Raw genomic sequence first — 23,098 nt, 5'->3', positions numbered from 1 at the left:
AAAGGATGCTTGATGAGAATTCATAAACTTTATTTGGCTTTTTGTCACCTGTTCCAGCTTTTTAAAACGTGTTGCAGGCATCAAAGTGCGTTCGTCCATCCGTCCATCCATTTTCTTATTCGCTTGTCCTTACAACTGGTCGCGGGCTGCTGGTGCCTATCCTAGCCTTCTTTTGGCATCAGGCGGGTACAAACTGTTTGCCAGCCAATCACAGGCCACACGAAAACAAATGATTAATCATACAAAGGGCAATGTGTCGTGTCCAATAGATCTGCATGATTTTAGAAATTTGGGAGGAAACCGGAATACCGCGCAAAAACACATGCAGGCACAGGAAGAACATGCAAACTCCACACACAAAGGATGGAATCGAAGTCTGCCACCGTGACACTCGCGTCAAATTCCAAATGAGTCAATTTTTGCAAAGTATTACCACACTTACCTATTTGAACATTCAATATTTTGTCTCTGTAGGGTTCTCCACAGGATATAGGAAATTGCAAATTATGTTATTCTACTGTTTTTTTTATTCATAATGTGCACATCATCCCAATTTTATTGGAATTGGATTTGAAGTAGTGCCATAATATCACGTTCATCTGTTAGATGATAATGTGCATTTAAAGTTGCATCTGACTGGCCAGTCAAAAAAAAGAAAGAAAAAAAATCAGATTGACAGGTAATTGATTATCAAACTAATCAACTCTTTTTCTCATCAATTAAATGTTAAGAGCTATTGTTCAACTTAAAATATTCAAATCTTCTGATTTCAGCCTCTCAGGCATAATTACTCTCTGATTTATACATGGTAGTCTTTCATAAAAATAGACTTTCTTTTGTGTTTAATTCAAATAAGTCTTTCGCAAACATATGCTTTTACTTTGGAAAATGATGACCTAACCAGTATCTCACTCACTTGTTGTTATTTTTCTCCTACTAAATATACTAAAGAAAAAGTAAATGCTTAATACTGTAATTTGTAAAAAAAAAATAAAATAAATAAAAAATAATAATAATAATACAGTGGGCCCCGGTTTATGAGATTAATTCGTATTGTGGTTGGGATTTTAATGCGAATTCACCATATGGCGAGCAATCCAAACCAATGTCAGTTGTGTAAAACCCCAGGTAAAAACATCAAAATCGTATATACATATTAAAAATTTGTATCAAAATAGTATAGTAAGTGCAAGTTATATATAATATACATGCATACAATTAAATACCATCCTAAATAAAAAATATATAAAGGATTTATTTACCTTTGTGTGACACTTGTTATGGCCATAATCCCTTGTAAGGGTACCCTAGGCTAGGCGATCCTAGTTTTTTTTTTCGTATTTCTTGATTATCTCCAGCTTCGTTTCCATATAAATTATCTTCTTACTTCTCTCTTTAACATCACTAGCAATCTCTGCACTCTTGGATAAAGGTGTTCAAGTTTGAATTAAGCACTATAAGTATACCTAAACCAATATCCTTTTTAACATTAATATAATAAAAAAGCAATATAAATTAACTTTCAAACAATTGTTTACAGCGTATATACGGGTTACAGCTTAGTCTAAAACTGAGTCATCAAGCATCAAAGTGCCTGAAACTTAAAAACAAAAAAAATTGAACATTCTTATTTTATTGCAATTACACTTCATATGACAAATACAAAGAATTTTATCTGGGGTCAATGCAATTACACTTCATATGACAAATACAAAGCATTTTATCTGGGGTTATCCATTTGTGACAGTATGATATTTGTATTCAGGCAACTCACTTTTAGCTCTCTTAACAGTGAACAACCCCCCCCCCCCCCCATTATTAACTCTATGAACTTTCTTAGAAATATATACTTTTTTTTTTCATTTTAGAGAAAATGTACCTTCAAACAATCCTAATACTTTCTGAGAACATATTTTAAACATCTGAATGTATTTACTGACCAAAATGTTCCCCTAGAATATGAATGTGTCAACAGCATCTGTGTACTGTGATTGAACGGGCACATTGAGTTAAGAGACAGTTGCAATAGGCAATCAGATTTTGGAGGTGGCGACAGTAAGGCCAGCTAGAAAGCCTCATGTTGAACATGATATGCACGCCTACTGTGATTGAATACTCAGTATGGGAGGCAGCGCTAAGCAGGTCAACCAGGCTTGACCGTTTGGCTGTGACAATTCCTGTGCCCTGTTCTTCTAAAGAGCGGTCATTCTCTGCATTTATTGTGATAAGTTTTAGCTTCTGATGCAAATGTATTGATGTTTAAACGCACCGAAAAATAGCCTGTGTTGTACACAATTAAGGTGATTCAACGCCCAGTAATGCGTATGGGTGCTTCTGTATATGATTTCTCTAGCTGTGGTACAGTATCATAAATGATTGTATTATGAGGGGTATTTATTTGAGTCAGACATCACTGAAGGCGTGAGTGTGAAACAGGGACAGCCACGGCTCTTGATTATGAGAAATAATGATGTCCATGGCCAGAGATCATTGGCTATTTGTGCGCTAGGCGTGGAACTGTCAAAATGGCAAATTTATGATGAATAGTGTAACGCAAACATTGTGGAAATTCTTGATGAGTTATTATTACCTTACAATAGCATTTTAACACCAAATGTGATAGCAGGTATCATAGTTTCAAATTCCTGACTTCCATGAAATTCAAATGCCATGAGGACATTTTGGACAACAAAAATACATAGGTTTACATTCTTAAACTCTACCGTAATCATCAAAATGAATATGTAGCGGATCAAATACTCAAACCATGCGATTTCTCTCATGTAGATGGGAAGTGTTGTGGTCGGGAGAGCCCACAAAAGTGCTGGCACCCCAGGCTCGCCAGTTTTCACCCAACATCAAGCACATCAGTTTTCCCACCAACCTGCTCCGCTTGGAGGTCAACAGCTCTCTTCTGGATTACTATACGGAGCTGGATGCCGTCATCCTACGAGGCGTGAAAGAGAGACCCATGCTCGCGCTCTACAAAATGCCCGTCATCGACATCATTGACCTGAGTGACGGCGAGGAGGACCTTTCGGATCTGGGAGGTCCATTCAGACAGGGTGCAGATAACAGGACAGGCAACGGCTACTTTGACAAACTACCCTATGAGGTGAATTTTGTTGAACTGCCATGAATGAAGTATTTCCATTAATTTTTTATGACTACAACAACAAATGCCATTATATAACTATTACCAAATCCAAGGTTTATATGGGCATTTCCAAGAGAACAAAATGACAAGATGAATTAACACACAACCTGAATAAACACGCTGTGTTCACCACAAGACAATTGTTTAATACTTGGAAATAATGGTAAAAAAAAACTTCAATCTCCAATCAAATGCTGATTACGTGCCACTGCCATCTGATACCTTCAAAATATTGCTGTCATGCCACTTGGGACCTTGGGACTTGCTGATGCTTCAGTCACTGAAACATCAGTGAGTCCATTTTCAGTTGACATTGTACTGTATATACAGTATGTTATTCAGTACATGCTATCGGCTAAATGATGATTGGATGAAAGATGAAAAGCAGCTGAAACAGTGTGAGTATAGGTTTTGCAACAGTTTGTTGCCAAGCAAAATTTACAGTATTTACAGTGAGTATTGAACGCTTGGTAGTCCAGGTAAAAATCTGTACTTTATAATAAAGTCCATAAAGAAGTATTGGTGTCTCCTAAAATTTAGGCAACTTCGAAATTAATGCATTGACGTGCTCCCATTCGCCAGTATCACAGCTTGGAGACACTTTCTGTAGCCAACCAATAGCCCTTCACTTATTGTTGCCCATCTTCTTTGCACAAGTCTTTCACTTATTTGAGATTTCAGCGCCATCTGTTATGTTCTGCTCTTTTAAACGTCATGCATAGATTTCGAATAATGTTGAAGTTAGAAGCGAGGGTGAGAATTGAGAACATTTTTCTGATTCCTGTTCCATTTTGATTGTCTGATGACTCGATTGCTAATTGATTCCCATATCGATTATTTTAAAAAAAAAAGGAAGAATAAACAGGTAGATTAGCATCCTTTTTTTTTTTTTTTTTTTACACGTCTTTGACTTAGAGCAGTATGCCAGATGGTCACTCTAGCCCGGATTTTATTGTAGATCTATCCATCTATCCATCCATCCATTTTCAATAGCCACTTATTCCTCACCAGGGTCGCTGGCTTGCTGGTGCCTATCCCAGCCGTCTTTGTGCAGTTAGGCGGGTGACACCCTGAACTGGTTGCCAGCCAATCGCAAGGCACACAGACAACCAACCATTTACACTCACAGTAACACCTAAGGGTAATTTGGAGCGTCCAAAACACCTACTATGCATGTTTTTGGAACCAGAGTGCCCTGAGAAGACCCACGCAAGCATGGAGAAAACATACAAACTTCCCACAGGGCAAGCTGGAATTGAACCCGGGACCTCTGAACTTTGAGGCAGATTTGCTAACTAACCAATCTTCCATCGTGCCTGAGTGAAACATCTGGTTAGGAAAAAAAAACAAAAAACATGCAACTTTATCATTCTCTGGCTTAACCTCAACTCATTTACCTAGCAAAATTCAGGGTTATCTTACTGTGGCAAGTTGGTGCTACCCTTTGCCCAACGAACGCAGTTACTAGAGATAGGACGGGACTCAAATCTTACAAGACGGTATAATTTACCAGATTGAGTCAGGGAATGAGATGAGATATTTGCAAAGTTTGTAATAAAGAATAATGCCCGAAATTTTCCGCTCTTAAAACTTTAAATTTTTGTTTTTATTAAGAAGGCTGCTAAAAAATTAACAATTTGGCTTACAAATGTAAACATACTAAATAATGCTAAATGATTATGTAGTTACTTCACAACAACGGCAACTGCCAACAGGTAGATGCATATTTAAGCATAATTAACTTGTTTTTCAGTGCCCCGAATTGGCGATTGAAGATGATTTCAGAACAACACAGTATTGTTTACATCAGAGCCTGCTCACTCTTTGAAGCAAAAGTTTGTTAAGTAGACCGTTGTCGTGACCCTAATCCACCTAGTTAGGAGATTGTAAAGGCCATGGCAAAACCTTCATTTTATACCTTTTGATGTAATCTACCGTGGAGTTTGAGGTCTATTTAGGATCTTGATCCAATTTAACTTCAACTAAGTTAAAAACAATGCAACAGAATAAATATTTTTGTCCGTCTACTAGTGAAATGTTCTGTGCGCAAAGCGTGACAGGCTCCACCCTGCAACTGCAAATAGCCAACTTTACTTAAGCACTTTTAAAGAATAGGCCACATCAATGTAAATCTGCGTTGAACAAAATAATAAAAGTAAAGCTATTTTTCAGTGTTTTCTTTCAAGGTTATCTGAAATAATTGGATTGTGTTGCCAGCCACTGCTTGTTACAGTTACAGTTACAGTAAAATGTTATGCAAATACCATACCTTGAGCCGCTGTCAAAATTTACCTCATATGCAACAACTTTATGCAAATTGAGACAACTAATCATCATTCATCATACATGCACCTCCTGTAAAAAATGTGCAACCAAAACTTGAAAACGTTGGTAGCACTAGTGCAATTTATGCAAAAGATAGTGTCGCGCCCGAGCCAATATACTGATGCTTAACAGTTAGACAGAGGTACTTGTCAGTAAATTCTTTGCCCTTTCCTAACATACCTTTGCTCATCTGGTTAAAAAGTTCCCTTTCAACCTGTTTGGTTTCCAGAAATTGTTTCCAAAATGCATTGGGCGTGTCCATACAGTACTTTGTTTTGTGAACTTGGAACGCTGATTTTCACGTTTTGCCTTCCCTATGTTAAGAATCCCACGGCGATGCTAAACTAACAACAACAGTGTCACAACCTGGAATTGCATGTCATTATGGAGCTGGACAATTGTATGCTCTTCCGTTGCATTCCTTTGCTCATCCGAATCTGGTCTTCGCTGGTGAATCTTGACTAGTTTTGCCTGGAGTGGACATGGAAACGCATGTCCTTTCAAATAGTACATCGTTGTAGAAATCCTTCCAAAAGCGAGGTGGTTTTAGCTGTTTATATGTGCCTTTTTTTGTTTGGTATTTGTAATGTGTTAGTGTTTTGTGGTCTTCCGTCCTCAAGTTTTTTCCCCCTCCTCCAATTCCTCCCACAATAGCTCATTCAGCTGATACTCAGCCACCTGACCTTGCCAGACCTGTGCCGTCTGGCCCAGAGTTGTAAGATGCTGCACCAGCACTGCTGTGACCCGCTGCAGTACACCCAGCTGAGTTTGCAGCCCTACTGGGCCAGGCTGAGTGACACCTCCTTGGGACACCTGCAGAGCCGTTGCACACGCCTCCAGAGGCTCAACCTTTCTTGGACTGGCAACCGTGGTGCGCTCACCCTCAACAGTTTCAGCAGGTCAGACTGTCAGCATGAGTTCTCAAGGATAGAAGTGGCCTTGAACAGCTAGAAAAGTTTAGAGAGAAAGTATACAAGTTAAACTACCTTTAAAACTGTATGATACTCTTAATATGTGTGGTCATTTCAAGTCTGGAATCAAATTGTAATATCACAGCTATGTATCTGTCCTTATTTCTCCTTTTTTCTACAGTTTCATGAAGGTCTGTGGGCTCAGTCTGGTGCGTCTGGAGCTGTCTTGCTGCCACTTTCTGAATGAGGCCTGTTTGGAGGTCCTCGCCCAGACTTGTCCTGGGCTGCAGGAGCTAAACCTGGCATCCTGCGACCGCCTTCACCCACAGGCCTTCACCCACATTTCCAAACTTACATGCCTTCGCAGACTGGTGCTTTATCGTACCAAGATAGAGGTAGGTTGGCTCAGCATAATCAGAGAAATTCACACATGTATATGTGCCCTTGTAGTTTTCTTTTCAGAAATATTATGTACTGTACTGTAGTTACTTTGGAACAAAGCAAGACAGCTCTTTGTTACACAGTACTTTACATTACCTTTTCATGGCCTGACTGTTATTGGCCATGTGGAGCCACTTAAAGGCCAAAGCATGGTTTGGGTTTTTGCTTGTTTTTGTGTGTGTGTGTGTGTTCATTTATTTTTCTATTCAAGCAACCTTTCATGGGCCAGTCAGGTAAGGGTTAGGACAGCCTTGCCTTTCCAGTAATGTGTTGTGCTTGGGTGGATGTTGGCTCTCAGGAGAATATACAAAATAGAAAACAAGGAAATGTTGCTGAATTTGTCACTAGTGCATAGCATGGTGATGTGAGATGTGGGAAGATGGACCCAGACACAGGGAGGCAGGGAAATTGAAGTGCTCAAAAAAAGGATGGTTAAATATAACAAAGAGGCAAAAAACAACAAAAACAGGTACAAAGTACAACAAAAACTGAAACTACAAAAACTAAGACTCACAGGGCAACGACAGGGAGACAGCTATGGGGAGTCAGTGGAACACAAAGATACATAGCAAGCAAGACGATGTTAGACGTTGACACTTGACTCGACAACTTGCGGGAACAAAATTGGGGCTTAAATACATGGACACTAATTAGACAAGGGGGGGGGGGGGGGGGCAAAAACCCCAACAGAACATGACATAGTTTTATTGAAGATTCAATTGGTCCACTTCAAGTGAGCTTTGGTAATGAGCACTGGTACCTTGTTAGCCACCAAAGTCCTTTCGGACTATGCAATCCAAAAGCCTTACTATGATAACATGGAGAAAATGGCTTTCTTTAGTGGAGGTGTGCAACCTGGAAATGGCTCTTTCTTCCATTTGCTTTTGCTCTCTGTGACTTTGGAGAAGAAATATTTCCTTTTCAACTCAAATAGACATAGACCATTTTATTTGAAAGAGCGCTTCAACTAAGCATTTTTTTCAGAGATCTAAATGCTTTGCTTGGATGCAGTAATAAATTGACATTTCTTGTGGCAGTTAAGTAATTTCACAAATGAATAAAAAAGCACTGTTACATGAACTTTTTTTTTAACCTGTAGTAGATGAATGAAATGAATCCTTGAGGAACAAAGCTTGTGAACCCCTAGTTTTTTTAGATGAGAAAATTCATTGACTCTCAAAGTGGAAGCCAATCCAAAAATATTTATTTTACAATAACATGTTCTATGGAATCCCACATGCCCTAACACAGTGTAATGATAAATATGATGCTTGTGTATTTGATGGCACATGTCTCAGAGTAGGCACCGTTGATTTTAAAATAAGTAACTCTGATTACATTATGTCTCGATGACACTACAACGCTCATGTTCAGGGCTGTCTGAAAAGTTAAAGTATTGACTGCGGTGTTAGATCTTGGTGGTTTTAGGTCTTTGTCATGTTTTCATAGTGGAACATTGTAGAAACAATTTGAGTTTTGCTATGGATGGATGGAGCCATGCATGCAGTTTCCTGCCAGTTGTTTACAGCGAGACAGACAGCACGAGCAGTGTGTTTGTTGTCAGGCTGTCATGGTCTTGTCACTCAATACATAAATGTCTCGCTTGGCGAAGAGAAAATGCCAGAGGCAGAGTCGAGCATGTTACGTACGCTGACACTGTTTCACTGCTGATAAATGCACCAGCATAAAAACGGAACCATTCCTTACATACAGTCGGAGCACTGTTGACTGACATTATTCAACCATAATTTAGAATCCTTTTGTTCTCTTATCTGAAGTGCATCTGCATGTATTTATTTATTTATTTGTATGTTTGAATGCCTTTTCGAAGTTCAAGTGCATGTAAATTGTGGATTGGGAAGGATAAAGGGTTTAAAGCCAGTCAGAATTATACATTATTGTACTTGTATGACATTGTGAAGTCAGGAGGGGCTCTCCACATAAATCTATCTTTTGGGCGTATACGGATTATGTACATTCTTACATTCCCTTTGTCTTTCTCTTTGTTGTCGCTGCAGCAAACAGCTATTCTTAGCATCCTGACTTTCTGCATCGAGTTGAAACACCTGAACCTTGGGAGCTGTGTCAGGGTAAGAATAAACACAAAATAAACACCAACATTGATTAGAATATACATTTATTGGTCGAGACAGGAAGCCCTGCCTCCATCATGAAATATGAAGAGATGTTTGATGGAAAAGAATGATCTTAATAATCCAGACTTATAGACGAGACATGTGGAAAGAGACATAAAGAGTACATACCAAAGGAAAATTCAATTTAATCACCCTTTATAGGTCCAATGTGGTCCTGAATGATGACTGATTCTAGTTGACAATGACTTCCTGCTCATAGTTTATTGGAATAGCCTTCAGCTCACCTGTGACCCTGAACAGGATAAGTCGGATTTGAGGTGGGAAAAACACTGCCTGAGACATTTTTAGAACATCCAGCAAAGTCCTAACTCCCCTTGTGAAACAAGTGAGGTTTTTTATATCAAAACTGTATCAAAGTTAAAAGTTTGAATGGCAGAATATCAAAAGCTACATAGTTATAATGAATTATGGTCTGGAGCCCATGGTTGCAGCGCAGACGTATGAGGAATACAAGACATTGTCATCACTTTTAGTAGCCAAATTTAATTGCCAAATATTCCTGCAGTTCTTTTAAGGATTCTGATGGCGTCTTGGCAGCCTCACTGACCAGTTTTGTTTTCATTTCACTTGTCAATTCAAAAGAGACACCCAGTTCTTGGTGTTATCACTGCTTTGCCATTTGTGTGTGCGCTTGTTGAAGATGGCTTGTTCTGTGCACGTTCCAGTCAAATGCCTTCCAGATCATTTTTTGCCTTCTTGATGTTTTTGATCTACTGTACTTTGTACTACTTTGTACATTATACTTTAAGATCTACTTTAACTAAAAGTAAACAGAATGGTTAAGATGTTAAAGATCATTTTCGATCAACTGATTTTTGGGGGTGAGGTAACTTTAGGGCTTCATTGGTGTGAAATAGTTTTTTTTTTGCTGTTAACGTGAATTTGTTTCTGACCATGCGTTCTAAATACCTAAGTAGGAGCAGATCCCTTTTAAAATGGTCGTCAAACTTTGCTCTTCATAGTTCAACTGCCCTTGCTGGAGAATGTACACTTACTCAAAATATTTCCATACAGATTGAAGACTATGATGTAGTGGCCAGTATGCTAGCCACTCGCTGCCGCTCACTATGTTCCTTGGACCTTTGGCGCTGCAGAAACCTAACAGATCGTGGCCTGAATGAGCTTGTCTCTGGCTGCAGGTAGGTCGATTTCAGCCATGAGTTCAAAGCTGACCTTGCTTGAGGTGAGTTGTTATACTTGGAGTCCAGTCAATTGCATAACTGTTTGTCGTTTGATCTGTAACTGCGAAGAATGTTAGAGGAACTGGACTTGGGCTGGTGTCCCACACTGCAGAGCAGCACTGGATGTTTCCAGCACCTCGCCCGCAGCTTACCACGCTTACGCAAGCTCTTCCTCACAGCCAATCGCACAGTCCGTGACTCAGATATCGAGGAGTTGGCCTCCAGCTGCCCGTCTTTGCAACATCTAGACATTCTGGGTAAATGAGTTCCTTATTCTTTACATTGCAGAAGAAACTTTACCTGTTTCATGTTGATGGTGGCAGAAATACTATCACTTAGTTCATTCATCAAACACTAGAGCATCTGTGATGACTCGAAAGGGGCAGGTTAGTAGTATATCCTGCAGTGTGATCGAAACCTGGACTAATGAATGAATGAATGAATGACTTTAACAAAAAACCAAACAAAAAAAAAACCACACACCCTAATGGAAACTTGATTGAGTGATACTGTGTGCATTCTTTGTAAGGAGCTTTCTTACCTCACAAGCAGCTCAAGTTTAGCCTATGTTACGTTAGCCAACGTTTTATTTTAATGTTATTTGCTAGTTATTCCATGACTGGCAAAAGAAAACCGCACCATTCATCCTTGTTAGGAATAACCCCGAGACACGAGTGGTTTGAGGACCCCAACACGACACGCTGGGTTCAGCTTCAAGGATTTATTAACAAAAATTGCACGGCAAGCGTGGGGAAAAAGGTGCAACAAAAAGAGAGACCAAACGGGCCTAAATGATCAAGTAGTCTGGCACAAGGGGACGAGGTCAGCAGGAGGACAATCAAAAAACTAGGAACAACAAAAAAGCCCGGAGGAGTAGCAAAAGGCAAACGAGCAACGAAGCAAAAAGCACAAGGCAAAGTACAAAACAAAATGCGCGACTGCGGAGACTCAGGATTAGAAACAACTGGGAACGACTAAGGCTTCAATGAAGAGTGGCTCATGGAATAACCCGGCGATTGTCCTCCTGCGCCGGCCGCCTTAAGTAAGGCCTTGATGACGATGGTCGTCAGGTACGCGGCCAGTGACCCCGCCCTCTCGTCGTGGCAGGAGGACCTCGCCTACAACAAAAAAGACATAAGCCAGGGATGTGACACTCCTGATAGATAAAAGTGAAGTTTCCAGCCAGCACTTGGGGCTAGTCTCAAATACGGTAGAAGGTCAATGGATATAACTGCATCTGGTTAAAAAAAAAAATGTTTTTGTTCTTATATATCACACTTCTGATCTGCCACAATAACAGCATATCTGAAGCAAACAAACACTGGTTGAGGATTTTTTTCACAGTTAGGCAAGATTAAAAAGAGATTCATTAGACCCATTAATTATAGACCTTAATTCATCTCCCTTGATTACAGCTTGATTGAGTTGACATCCATGTTGTAACCTGTCAGGTACACGGCTTGTGAGTGCTGCCTCATTGAAGAAACTCCTGCAGTCGTGTCCACAGCTGCTGCTCCTGGATGTTTCTTTCTGCTCACAGATAGATACAAGGATAGCCCAAGAGCTATCCAGCCTCTTCCCCCATGTAGCCATCAAGAGGAGTTTCACGCACTGACCGCAGCGTGGTCTCATTTCTTAGCACGCTGAGGAAACGGGAGGAGGCAAATTGATGCACTGCAGAAGATGGAGAGACGCTTTGGTATCACAAGATCTTCTATTAGCGGTCAGTGAATAAGGCAGTCAAACTGGGGATGACGTTCTTTGGACTGGAATAAAGTGAAAACAAATCAAGAAACAACCACAAACTCCAAGCCAGAGGGCTATAACATGTGAAACTTGATTATTTTTTGGACAGTGAAGGAACTGCTTCTCTGGAATATGAAACACTATTTCGAAATAATCCAGCAACACCCAGCTCTTATATATGTCATTGACTTACTGAATCAATTCAGTAGAACATCAAGGCAAAAAAACAAAAATGACACATGTAAAACTTGATCTTTGATACTAACTTCTGGGAAGCATCAGCAGGACCTCCATCTTGTATAATCAGGGCTTTGGTCAGTGCCTTCTCAGATTGACCATTAGACGAGTATTATCATGCACAGGCATCGTTGACACACTAGTTCCAGTCTAGCCAAATTATCGCAGCTATCAGGAATCATGCTTGATGCTATTTCAGTGGATATGAAAAGACTTGGCCTCTTCAAATGGCCGTTTCTTGTGACATGAATAGGTGACACCAAAATAAAACATTTCAACAGTGAGTTCCACCTTTAATGTGACACTTAACCTGGACAGCTCAATCGAAGTGCAAGCTGATTTTTTTATTTTTTATTTTTTTTCATGAGAAGCACAATAGGCTTATTGTACCTGATATCACTGTGGCGTAACTGGATGTGGCAATATTTGCCCACTCAGAAAAAGCACGCCTAAACTTGTTAGATTTCAAGAGCTCTTCGGATTACCCCACAGATGTCCGATCGCTTTCAGCTCTGGACTCTTTCTGGGCCACTTCAGAACCTTAACCTTTTCCTGTCAAAGCACTCTTTTGTTGACCTGGACGTTATTCCGGAAGATAAAGTTCCTAAAACGGTTGCGAATCTGGTTTAATTTTGTACGACACCAGCAATGAATTTGTATTCTGGGTGAACCCGTTAGCCGTTTTTGAGCATTCCAAAGTCTTTAAATTTGAGCCACTCCACACTAAATATTCTCAGATTTCTATCATCCCGCATGGAAGCAGACTGACTGACATTGTTTTGAACCAACTTAAACATTTGTAAGTATCTTACTTTGTAAAACAATGATCAACATTTTTGGCTTTGGTATTTTTAATACGTTGCAAACCAAAGCACTAACTGAATCATGATTCATTAGTTTCCGCGTTTTCTGCACAGTCAATTTAAAATAATTTGGATTAAGAGAAACACATGAAAACATCTATCATCCATTATCTTAGCTGCTCACATGCTTTTTTCTTAAAGCCAATTAATCATCAAAATAACTGACAGACTAATTTATTGTTAAATTAATTGTGAGTTGAAGCCACGATTTAAATGTGATTGGGAAATTCCCATCAAAGCCATCATTTTGTTTTCAGTTTTGAGCTGTAAACTTTGTCGGTCATTTTAACGGTGGGACAAGTTTTGGAATAGGTAATCTTTTTATTATCACAAAAACATGGCATATTGGTGTGTAGACTTTTTATATCTACTGTATATATGCATTCAAGTTGATATGAAATAAAAATGTGAGACTGTGGGCAGTTAAATTGTCATTATTAGCGGTACTGCAACTATGTGATCATTTAACGTTTCAGCTTAAAAATACAGAGAAAGTGTTTTATTTCAGACGTACAATGTCAACACCCAAATTATTCTTTTATTTATGTATTTTGTTTTCTGCAAATCACATATCTACATGAAGGAAATTTGCAGAATTTGATCACCCAAAGAAATGAAACCATTTTATTACAGAAGTCATTGTGTTAAAGTTTGTGTTTCGGTGGCCAATAAATGAAAAAAAACTTGAATCGGTGACTATTCCTAATTTTTTCAATTTTTGTCAAATGTAATTTTTATGGATGGAAATGATTAGCAACATTTATCCATTTTGAGCACGTAAAATCTAAATGACGGTGAATTATTTCTACAAATATGGAAAATTTGGGGGGGTTTACTTGAATAATTGTTTTCCACGTAGATAAGTTCTTGTCAGACTCAGCGACTCATCTGCCTTTTTGTGTCTGCACTTCACCAAAGATATTTTAGTGCAGCATCAGTCCTGACAAGGCGAGACAAACAAGACTACAACAAGAATACTTCTCTTAAGATAACATTTTCCTCTTGTTATTTATTCTGAACTGCCACTCACTGGTAAATGGACTTTCACTTATATAGCGCTTTTCTACCTTGGGTACTCAAAGCGCTTTACACTGACTCGTCATTTACCTATTGATGACGCAGCATCAGGAGCAATTGGCGGTTCAGTGTCTTGCACAAGGACACTTCCACATGGTCTTGATGGTCAGGGCATCGAATCCACAGCCTCTCAGCTGGGAGATGAGCACTCTTCTACCGAGCCATGCCGCCAATACTGCTGTTAGACTATTTTATTGTCTAGCAACCAAACAGAAATGACTTTTAAGACATGTCTTAAAATGACAATACCATTTCAACCACTATTTGTCATGAAGCTCAGGGTTTAAAGTTGTTATGATTTGTACTCTGTTGGCCACCAATCAGCAAGAGCAAACTGAACTACCCAATCACAATTATGTTGAAAAATGTACTTATAACGGTAATGTATCGTGGCGTGTATCTTTTTGAACTGATAACATTGTGTGATCAAATCCCCATGAATTCAGTGCATATTTCATGTTCAGAATAATGTCAACAACTTTTAGCAGCTCAACTTTTGGGGATTGTTGTTCTACCTCATGAGGCATCTTTATGTACAGTATAATGACTTATGTAAGCGGCCTGTTGAATTCAAAATGATAACTGACTGAAGATGACCTCAGAAATTAGGTCAAAGGTCAATTTGGTGTGTGATTCTTACTTCTTCGTCAGGCACCTGTCTAACATTCAAGTATAATTTCTTCTTGTTATAGCACAAGTGCTTATGAGTTTGAAAACAAAGGTCATTTTTTGGGGTCATTACACCCTGCTTATAATTTACAGTTCCATCACTTTAAATTAGGGACTAAACACATTTGAGATCTTCAGGCAATTATATCCTTACCGATACGGCCCTGTGCATTTTAACATTAACATTTAAACCACTGTGTCAGCTGCCAAGGTCACTGTTTACAAAAAAGAAAAATCCACCATGGAATATAATCTATGGCTGATGTAGTTCCTCTATGTCCCAATATTTTTCTTCCCCCTAAAGTCATTTTTGTTTTGGTACATGTTTCTACTAAATGAGTAAGCTATACTATATTTGTGCCTTATATGTGCGCTTGAATTTTATGACTGTTTTAATTTGCTTTGTTTGACTGATTGTTCCACCACCAAAGTGATAGGTATTTATTCTGTCACAATTTAAGTCATTAATACACACTTGGACAAAAGAAATGAGGCCTCTCTTGTTAATTGAATAAATGATAATGGTAATAACCATGATAATAATAATAAAAATCACAAAAGAAAAGTAATACATTTAACAACAAATAAGCATGTGACTGAAAATTACCCGATGAAAATTAGACATTGCTTTTAAATTGTAGTTAATCAAAATTACAGTGTTCCTTGCCGCTTCACACTTCCACTTTTGAGCCTTTTTTTTTTTTTTTTTTTGCTTTTTTCAACAGACTGTCACTTTACAGCAGAGCCTACCTGATGTAATGCAGTAACACTCCCACGCTCATCCCTAACATGAAGTCTAAAGCAATCTGCCTGCTAATACTCGGTCCTTTGAGCTGCAAAGGAATGCAAGTTTTCTTCACACTAAGCCACTGCTCATCAGTCAGAGTCATGGCAGTATATAAAGAAGTTCTGGCAACGACTCTTTCCGACTCTTCCAGGTGGTGCGCTTGTGAGTGCGTGAGTTTGATAGCTGTGTGGAACCGCACACGTGAAGGAGGGGAGTGGTGTGCGAGTGGATGCATCAGGGGATAACAACACAGGTTGAGCCTGGCCCTTTAAGAAAACTTGCATTGTGGGGATTAGGCGGGGGTTGAGCAGGAGTGCTCATGGCTGTAGGGAGTGTTTTGACCCACTCTTTATGAGCAAACTGCTCCAGTTGCCTCGGGATTGTGAAGCACTTTCTCCTGACGGCATGTTTTTGCTACTTCCACAGATGCTCGGTGCGATTTTGATCTTGAGATTTCTTTGTACCCTGCACAGATTTAAGACACCCTGTGCCAGATGCAGCAAAGCAGCATTAGAACATGACATAGCCTCTTCCGTGTTTCATAGCAGGGATGATATTCTTTTCTTAGTACGCTCAATTTTTGTGTGAACACAAAGCTTCCTTCCCAAAAAGTTTTTGTCTCACCTGTCCATAGGACATTCTCTGAGAGGTTTTGTGGCTTGTCAACATGCAGTTTGTCAATTTTTGTAATGTATTTTCAACAGAGGTTGCATTCATGATCGTCTCCCACAAAGTCCACTTTGGCTTAAACAACTTTTGGCACAATCTGACTGAAGCAGCTTCAGCTAGGTGTTTGTCTTTTTGAAAGTTGTTCTGAGCGCTTTTGGTGTCCTTCGTAGCAGCCGTCTCTTCAATTTCTCATCCATTTTGGACTCTTCTGTCCTTTAGAGGAAACAAATTCTATCCATTGCTCTGTTCAATTGTTATGGTTTACACTCGCGCTATAGAAACTAATCAATTAATTGAAATGTAATCGATTAACTAATTTATCTACAACTATTTTAACAATCTGGCAACCATTTATAGCTGTTGTTTTACTTAAAACGGTTTTCATGTATTACTTAATTATTTATTCCTGTATTGTTTTTTGTTTTTTTTCCCCTATTCATTAAAATAGGGTTACTACAATTTTGTCCATGTATATGTATGTGTATATATGCCACATGCTCCTGTTTGCATCAGCCATATTAATTCTTGTGCTATTTTTTTTTCTTTCTTTATGAGAATGTGTTCTGTTTTACACCCAAAATACTATATTGTAATATGCTGGAATACAATATAATATGGGGGAATGCAGGGCTTAGTTTTTTTTTTTTTTTTAAGATATTCATTTTGAATTGTGATTTTGAAGACTTACCCAAGTGAAACTAGGATTCCTTGTACCAACATATTCAATTAAATATCAGGATTACAACGACCAGATCAAAATCCAAGCATTTGATTCTTGTTATCAATTGTTCACCATCACATTCAAATCTCAAAATGCAAACATTTTAGCAGAAAATCTACACAAACTGTATTAAGTTTCTCTCATCTTTAGTGGTCAAGACAGACAAGTGCACAACCAAGTATGATTGGCTGTTCTTCATGTTTGCAAATATAGTATTCCATATATGATGTGTTTTTCTTTATTTAAAAAGGAAAAACGTAAGTGAACTGGTTGCATGTATTGTTTTTGTTTTTATGACCAATGTCTTGTCACACAAGTGTGCATCAGCTTCTCCTCATGTTGGCATTACAGTTTGGCCATCTACAGTATATTTGTATCCACTAGAACTGAATGCAGTATGTGTATCTGTATATCTAAAGCGAAACAACATACCTGTATTGTGAAACTCAACTGTAAGAGTGGCATTTATCATGTTCAAAATTACACAGCAGCACTTCATATAACCTTTCTCGCAGAACCCCTTTTTTCATCCATCTGTTTTCATTAGTCGCTCATCTTCACTAGGTCGCTGGCGTGCTGGTGCATATACCGACTGTCTTCAGGCGGAGGACACCCTGAATTGGTTGCCAGCCAATCGCAGGTCACACAGACAACCAACCATTCACATTTACACCTAAGGACAATTTACAGCGTGTACATGCGTGTTTATAGGAATGCGGGAGGGAACCGGAGTGCCCGGAGAAAACCTACACCGGCATGGGGAGAACATGCAAATTCCACACAGGTGACGCTGTCAGGCGGACTTGCTAACCAGTCTTCCATCGTGCCGCCACCCCTTTCTCGCATGCGCAATATGAGTAATGTTTTATAGGATGAGTTTCAACTAAATTTTGAGCAAAAATGTTCATTTATACTTAACCCACACCGCCATCGTTTGTGATCTAATACATTTGGTTGTTAACCTCTAATCATTTTGTCGAAGTGTGACCACTGACTGAATTAAATTTGTTCTGTGTATGAACCATAACCCCCTACCCCAGCTTGGATATGTGATTAATCAATATGCCATAAGTTGGACATGCCCCTGCTGCCCCCATGCTTTAATTTCTCTTTGTGGGAAAATATTCAACCGCTGCGGTGAGGAAACTCAACATGTATGTTGTACAGTGGAAGTCTTTATATTCAGTCGTAAAATATGAATTTGCCGTTTGCTGTCTAAATGAGCTAGCGGAGACTTTGGGTTCTGAATCCACAGCAATGACAAATGCAACCATTAGGCAGGATGAGTGACTGGAAGTAAATGGCGGAATGAGCCTTTTTGACTTGGCCTTCTGCTGTTTTGCAGTCTATTAAAACCACGGGGAGAAGTGACACGAGCTTGTCTCCTTAACTGCCTTTTAATTAATTGTTTGTGCCTAGATTAATGACGTATATTGTGGCCCTGTAATGTGCCCTAATGACAGAGAATGAGGCGGCCTCAACTGGAGTATTAATTTAGGCTGCCTCCCCAATGATTATTCCTCAGCCGGTGCTCAGTGTGAGGATGCAAACAGGATTCATGTTGGCTTTCCTGCACGTTGCTGCCGTTTGATTCCCCGCTCACTTTTGGTTATGAGGCTCTTTTATCTGAGGGGAGAACCACATCAATTAGTCCAGCTTTTACTTGTTTCTTACATCTGGGTGATGAGTCATAGTTCCTATCCTTAAACGTCAGTGTGTGGGGAGAACAAATCACGACTTCGTTTCGTGATCATATATTTTTATTTAGTTGAATTGATTGTACTGATTAGTGATTTTGGGGGGAAATTCAAATTATTACCACACAAAGAAACGGCTCTCATACTTATAAGCATACACGGTGAAATGTTGGCTAGGTTAGAGACAGGTTTCCAAAATAGATGGCTTTGGTAGAGCTAACATTAGCAGCTACCTATGTCATCGTTAAGGTGTTTAACATACTGGCTAACTTTAGTTTTATGCGCTTCATCTTGATACACATTGACTAGTACTATTTATTGAGTACAGTATTATTAATAGAAATTGTACAGTGAAAATTAGCATTAGCTTATCTTGTCATTATTGCTGGTTGCGACAGGGAGCTTGCCGACAAATGCTGGTGAATCCACAATGGAAAGTGGCAGCATATCTCCTGAACAATATTTCTAACCTTTTGTTGTCGAAGTGTCATCCCTCAGCGAGAGAGCGCAATCCTCCGCATGTTTTCTTTTCACCAACTTCACATTACTGTGGTCCCGCTCTAAATGGTTTGTCAAGTTACTGGTCCTATTTGGAAAAGTGGACAGCGTTTTAGGTGTCGCGCACAAAGTGTACCTAATGATTATATTTTTCTTGTCTTTTCTCTGACATACTGAAAGTAATGGTCGTTTGTCCAACTTGTGTACGTAATGTCCATATTCAACCCGCCCTTTCATCTCAGCTGTAGTAGATTAGCATGTAAACATTTTGCCCCTTACTTTTCTCCTCCAATTTCGCGATGTTTTTGGCGAATTTTGGGGGGATTTAGGTGGGAGATAAAACACCATTTTCAGGCTAAAAATGCAAAGTAATGCATTACTTTACTCTCAGAAATGAGTACAATATTACTATTTTTGTGCGTGTAATATATTACATAACTGCATTACAGTAAAAAGTAATGCATTACAGTAAATAATTTTGTAATGAATTACTCCCAACATTGAGGGGACTCTTCATTTGTCGCACCTCTTGAAGGACAGTAAGCATAGGCCTTGCTCAAAGGCATGTCAGCAAAACGGTATTCAGTTAACGCAATTATGTGTCAAAAAGAACAACCTTATATTTGGGTTGATTTGATCCAAACCTTTGGGTTATTTTAGCCTAAACAGCTTCAAACATGGTTCATTTTGTAGACAGTCTCAAAAATTTAGTTGTTTTAGACAAGACAACCCAAAAAGTTGCTTCAAAAAGTTGGGGCCGTTTTTTTTTTTTTTTTTTTTTTTTACTCATAATTGGGATATTTTTAATCCAACTGTTTTGCATGTCTAGCTGTAGGCCTTGCTCAAGGCAAAGTCAAATACATTCAGAAAGAAGAAAAGCCTCCCTGCAACAGCAATTTTTGCCATGGACAGACTACAGTTAGCGAAAACATTCATTTTTCTTGTATCTTAAAGTGGCTATCGGAGAGCTCTCCTGTCTGTCTACATTGGTGTGGACAGAGATGAAGCAATCTATTTTTTTTCCTTTAATGTTTAACTGCAGTGAGTTTAGGAGGCTTGAAAAAAACAAGTTGTTAGTTTTTCTGAAGTTGCTGTACCGCACCCATCACACTTTTCAAACAAATAACATTAAACCAATAAAAATACATATTAATTTTATTGATGCTACTCCAGAAACTTAGTTTGTAATCTGGTCAGTTAATTGACTGAATCCCAACCAAGGCAACAAAGTGTTTGTAAAATTGTGGCGTGTGATGCAGTTAAGATGAAGGAACTTTAAAAAGGAAACTTTTTTTCAATAGTAAACATTCTCATGCTTTATCAGATTTATAGAGTAAATATAAAATATATGCACAACCCAGTTTTTTTGGCCGTGTGTGTGTGTGTGTGTGTATATATATATATATATATATATATATATATATATATATATATATATATATATATATATATATATATATATATATATATATATATATATATAAAAAGTAAATTATTGCCACACCTTTTCCACCTTTAATGTGAGTGCTTACCTGTCCAATTCAGTGGGGGGAAATGCATATTTTATGAAGGGAAAGCAATAATAACAAATATTTGTGTTTGCAGGACTGTGCTCACACTCTTCTGAGAAGGATTGTAGCTGTGTTCAGAATTAACTAGTCATAATTAAACTAAAGTTAAGTGAGAATGAGCAAACTTAGGTAATGTCCAATCACATCTTACCTGTTTTATGAGTAGGACAAGAACATAATTTTGTGATTTTTTTTTTTATTTGTCTTTCACTTCAAATGGTGGCAAGTGTGCGCTGAATCTAATTTAGTTTGAATCATGTGGTTAATTCTGAGCATAACCACGTCATGAGGATGTGCACACTTGTACAACTACAGTTTTATTTTTTCCAACTGAGTTGTAAGTCACTTTAAAAGAGAACGTTTGAAAAAGATAATTTGGTCTCATTTTTTTGTACATCACAAAAACCTGTATTTTGAGCAGGGGTGTGCAGACTTTCATATCCGTTAAAAATTATAAAAAGCTTTCGTATTATTTATTTACATCTCGTGTTTGCTTTAGCTTGACCACCAGTGTCTCGGGAGCATTTGGAGGCATCGCAGCTCAGATGAGCATGTCGAGCAATTATAGCCGGAATAATAACATACTGATGGGGTGACATGATTCGCTTCACTGATCAGCAAAGTTCATGTGAAGTTCTAATTAAACACTAACTAGTTTACAAATGAACTGGCACACGTATTTGTGTGCTTAAGTGTGCTGGGTGTAATTGCCTGCAAAGTGTCTGAGCAGGAAGGAATAACAACAATGGCAAATAGTGGAGTTGCGCAACACCTGGTTTATGTGCGTGTTCAAAACTGTCCCACACAAGAATTAACTACAGTTCGTCACAAACGTAATTTCATTAGGCAATTTATTATTGGAAAATGCTGTTGAAAAAATTGCTACACCCAGTGTTGTGTACTAGTTGGGCGTTTGGCTTTTGGTGCACTGGAGGTTTCTCTCACTGATATGAAGGGCATTTTGAAGACTTGAATGCCTTGACATTAAAAAAAAAAAAGGATGGCTTTAACAACTTTTTTTGTGTGTATTTGCTTCACTTGATAAATTACAGACTAAATGATCTTTAGAAGTAAATTTGGGCCGTGAAAATTGAAAGCTGGAATGATATCTTCGGTACATGTGCTGTAGTTTTTCCAATGACAGCATCTTAAGATCAAATATTTCTTGCCGGCTGCTTCGGAAGGTTGTATGCTTCAGTAAATAATCAACCCTTCAGATTAAAGTCAGCAATCAAAAAGCAATCATGCGGCAGCTTTCCTGTTTTGCGTATGTTTGGATTGCTTTTCCTTCGACTGTGCTTGTCAGCATTCAGTAATCTCCGCAGTGGATTATTTCTAATGGGTTGAAAAAAAATCGATCATCTTGTACAACTCTAGTGTGTGCTAGGAACTCCTGAATCCAGAATTAATTTCACTTTAGCCTCGTGCTTGTCTTACCTTGTCTTGTCAAAATGTCTTTGGCCAAAAATACTGCCAAAACGTAATCAGTTTACGGTGAGTTGAAGCTGAGAAAAGTATGTTGCAAAGTGTCAGAGTTGAAAAGCTGGAACTGAAAAGTGTCAACACGCGTCTCAGATGATCTTCTTGGCCTTCTGGAGGACCATATTGACTTGCTTTGTCTTTTCTGGACAACTTTTCTGGACTCAAGAATGAATCCTGGTTGGCACTTGGTAGAACGTATTCGGCACGGGTGTCAAACTCAAGGCCCCGGGGACAGAGCTGCCCTGTTGCATCAAGCAAATCAAACATGTCAGCTTCTACGATGCCTGCTAAAATATGTACCAAAATGTGTCATGCATAATATTGAGATTTTGCAATACATTTTTGTTATTTGGATTATTTGTTGCATTTGCACAAACGTGTACATTAATTGTGCAAACTATTATTCAGTGCTTCTATTTCAAAACTATTATGATACATCAATTTGCTGTGTATATGTAATAATGTGATGAGATCTTGAGGCATTTGTTTTATTTACCCGTCATAACGGCCTTCTGAGGCAAGCCCTAACCACAAAGTGGCGTGCAACGAAATTGAGTTTGAAGCCTTAAATGTGCTCAACATTTTTGAAAACCAAATCATTTGCCCATCATGCAGTTGTTACATAGTTGTTACCTTTGGTGGCTAAAATATTTTCACAAAAAAATTAATACAATTCCATATTAAAGTTTTTATGTATTGCTGGTGTCAGGCCAGAATCTTACAAGTCACATTTTTGTGAATATATATATATATATATATATATATATATATATATATATATATATATATATATATATATATATATATATATATATATATATATATATATTCAATGTTTCTTTTATGTTTTTCAAAAAAATCTATACTTTTGGTCAATCCACATGTTTGGGTGTTATTTTTCCAAATTAGT

General features: G+C 38.4%; 2 protein-coding genes across 6 annotated transcripts in view; one reads left to right on the top strand and one right to left on the bottom strand.

The window, feature by feature from the left end:
• fbxl4 (F-box and leucine-rich repeat protein 4) overlaps positions 1-23,098 on the top strand; it is a 45,613-nt gene that overhangs the window by 4,416 nt on the left and 18,099 nt on the right. For 3 of the 5 annotated variants that reach the window (XM_088409999.1, XM_088409997.1, XM_088409998.1), the window contains exons 3-9: positions 2,788-3,115; positions 6,137-6,381; positions 6,575-6,788; positions 8,853-8,924; positions 10,005-10,129; positions 10,241-10,428; positions 11,623-17,390. In XM_088409999.1, the coding sequence (XP_088266125.1) occupies positions 2,788-3,115; positions 6,137-6,381; positions 6,575-6,788; positions 8,853-8,924; positions 10,005-10,129; positions 10,241-10,428; positions 11,623-11,786 (1,336 nt within the window). In that variant the 3' untranslated portion in view covers positions 11,787-17,390. Of the gene's footprint in view, positions 1-2,787; positions 3,116-6,136; positions 6,382-6,574; positions 6,789-8,852; positions 8,925-10,004; positions 10,130-10,240; positions 10,429-11,622; positions 17,444-23,098 lie in introns of those variants that run through there. The other 2 variants (XM_088410000.1, XM_088410001.1) reach the window with 2 other exon arrangements.
• Positions 21,541-23,098, bottom strand: part of pou3f2b (POU class 3 homeobox 2b) — a 6,589-nt gene continuing 5,031 nt past the window's right edge. Inside the window, exon 2 of the mRNA XM_088410002.1 lies at positions 21,541-22,430. The gene's annotated coding sequence lies outside the window, so the exon portion shown is untranslated. The remainder of the gene's footprint in view (positions 22,431-23,098) is intronic.

Source organism: Hippichthys cyanospilos, chromosome 3 (assembly GCF_059441005.1).
Source record: "Hippichthys cyanospilos isolate Australia breed blue-spotted pipefish chromosome 3, RoL_Hcya_1.0, whole genome shotgun sequence".
In the NCBI taxonomy this organism is placed as follows: Eukaryota; Metazoa; Chordata; class Actinopteri; order Syngnathiformes; family Syngnathidae; genus Hippichthys; species Hippichthys cyanospilos.
This window is presented reverse-complemented; position numbering and strand designations above follow the sequence as displayed.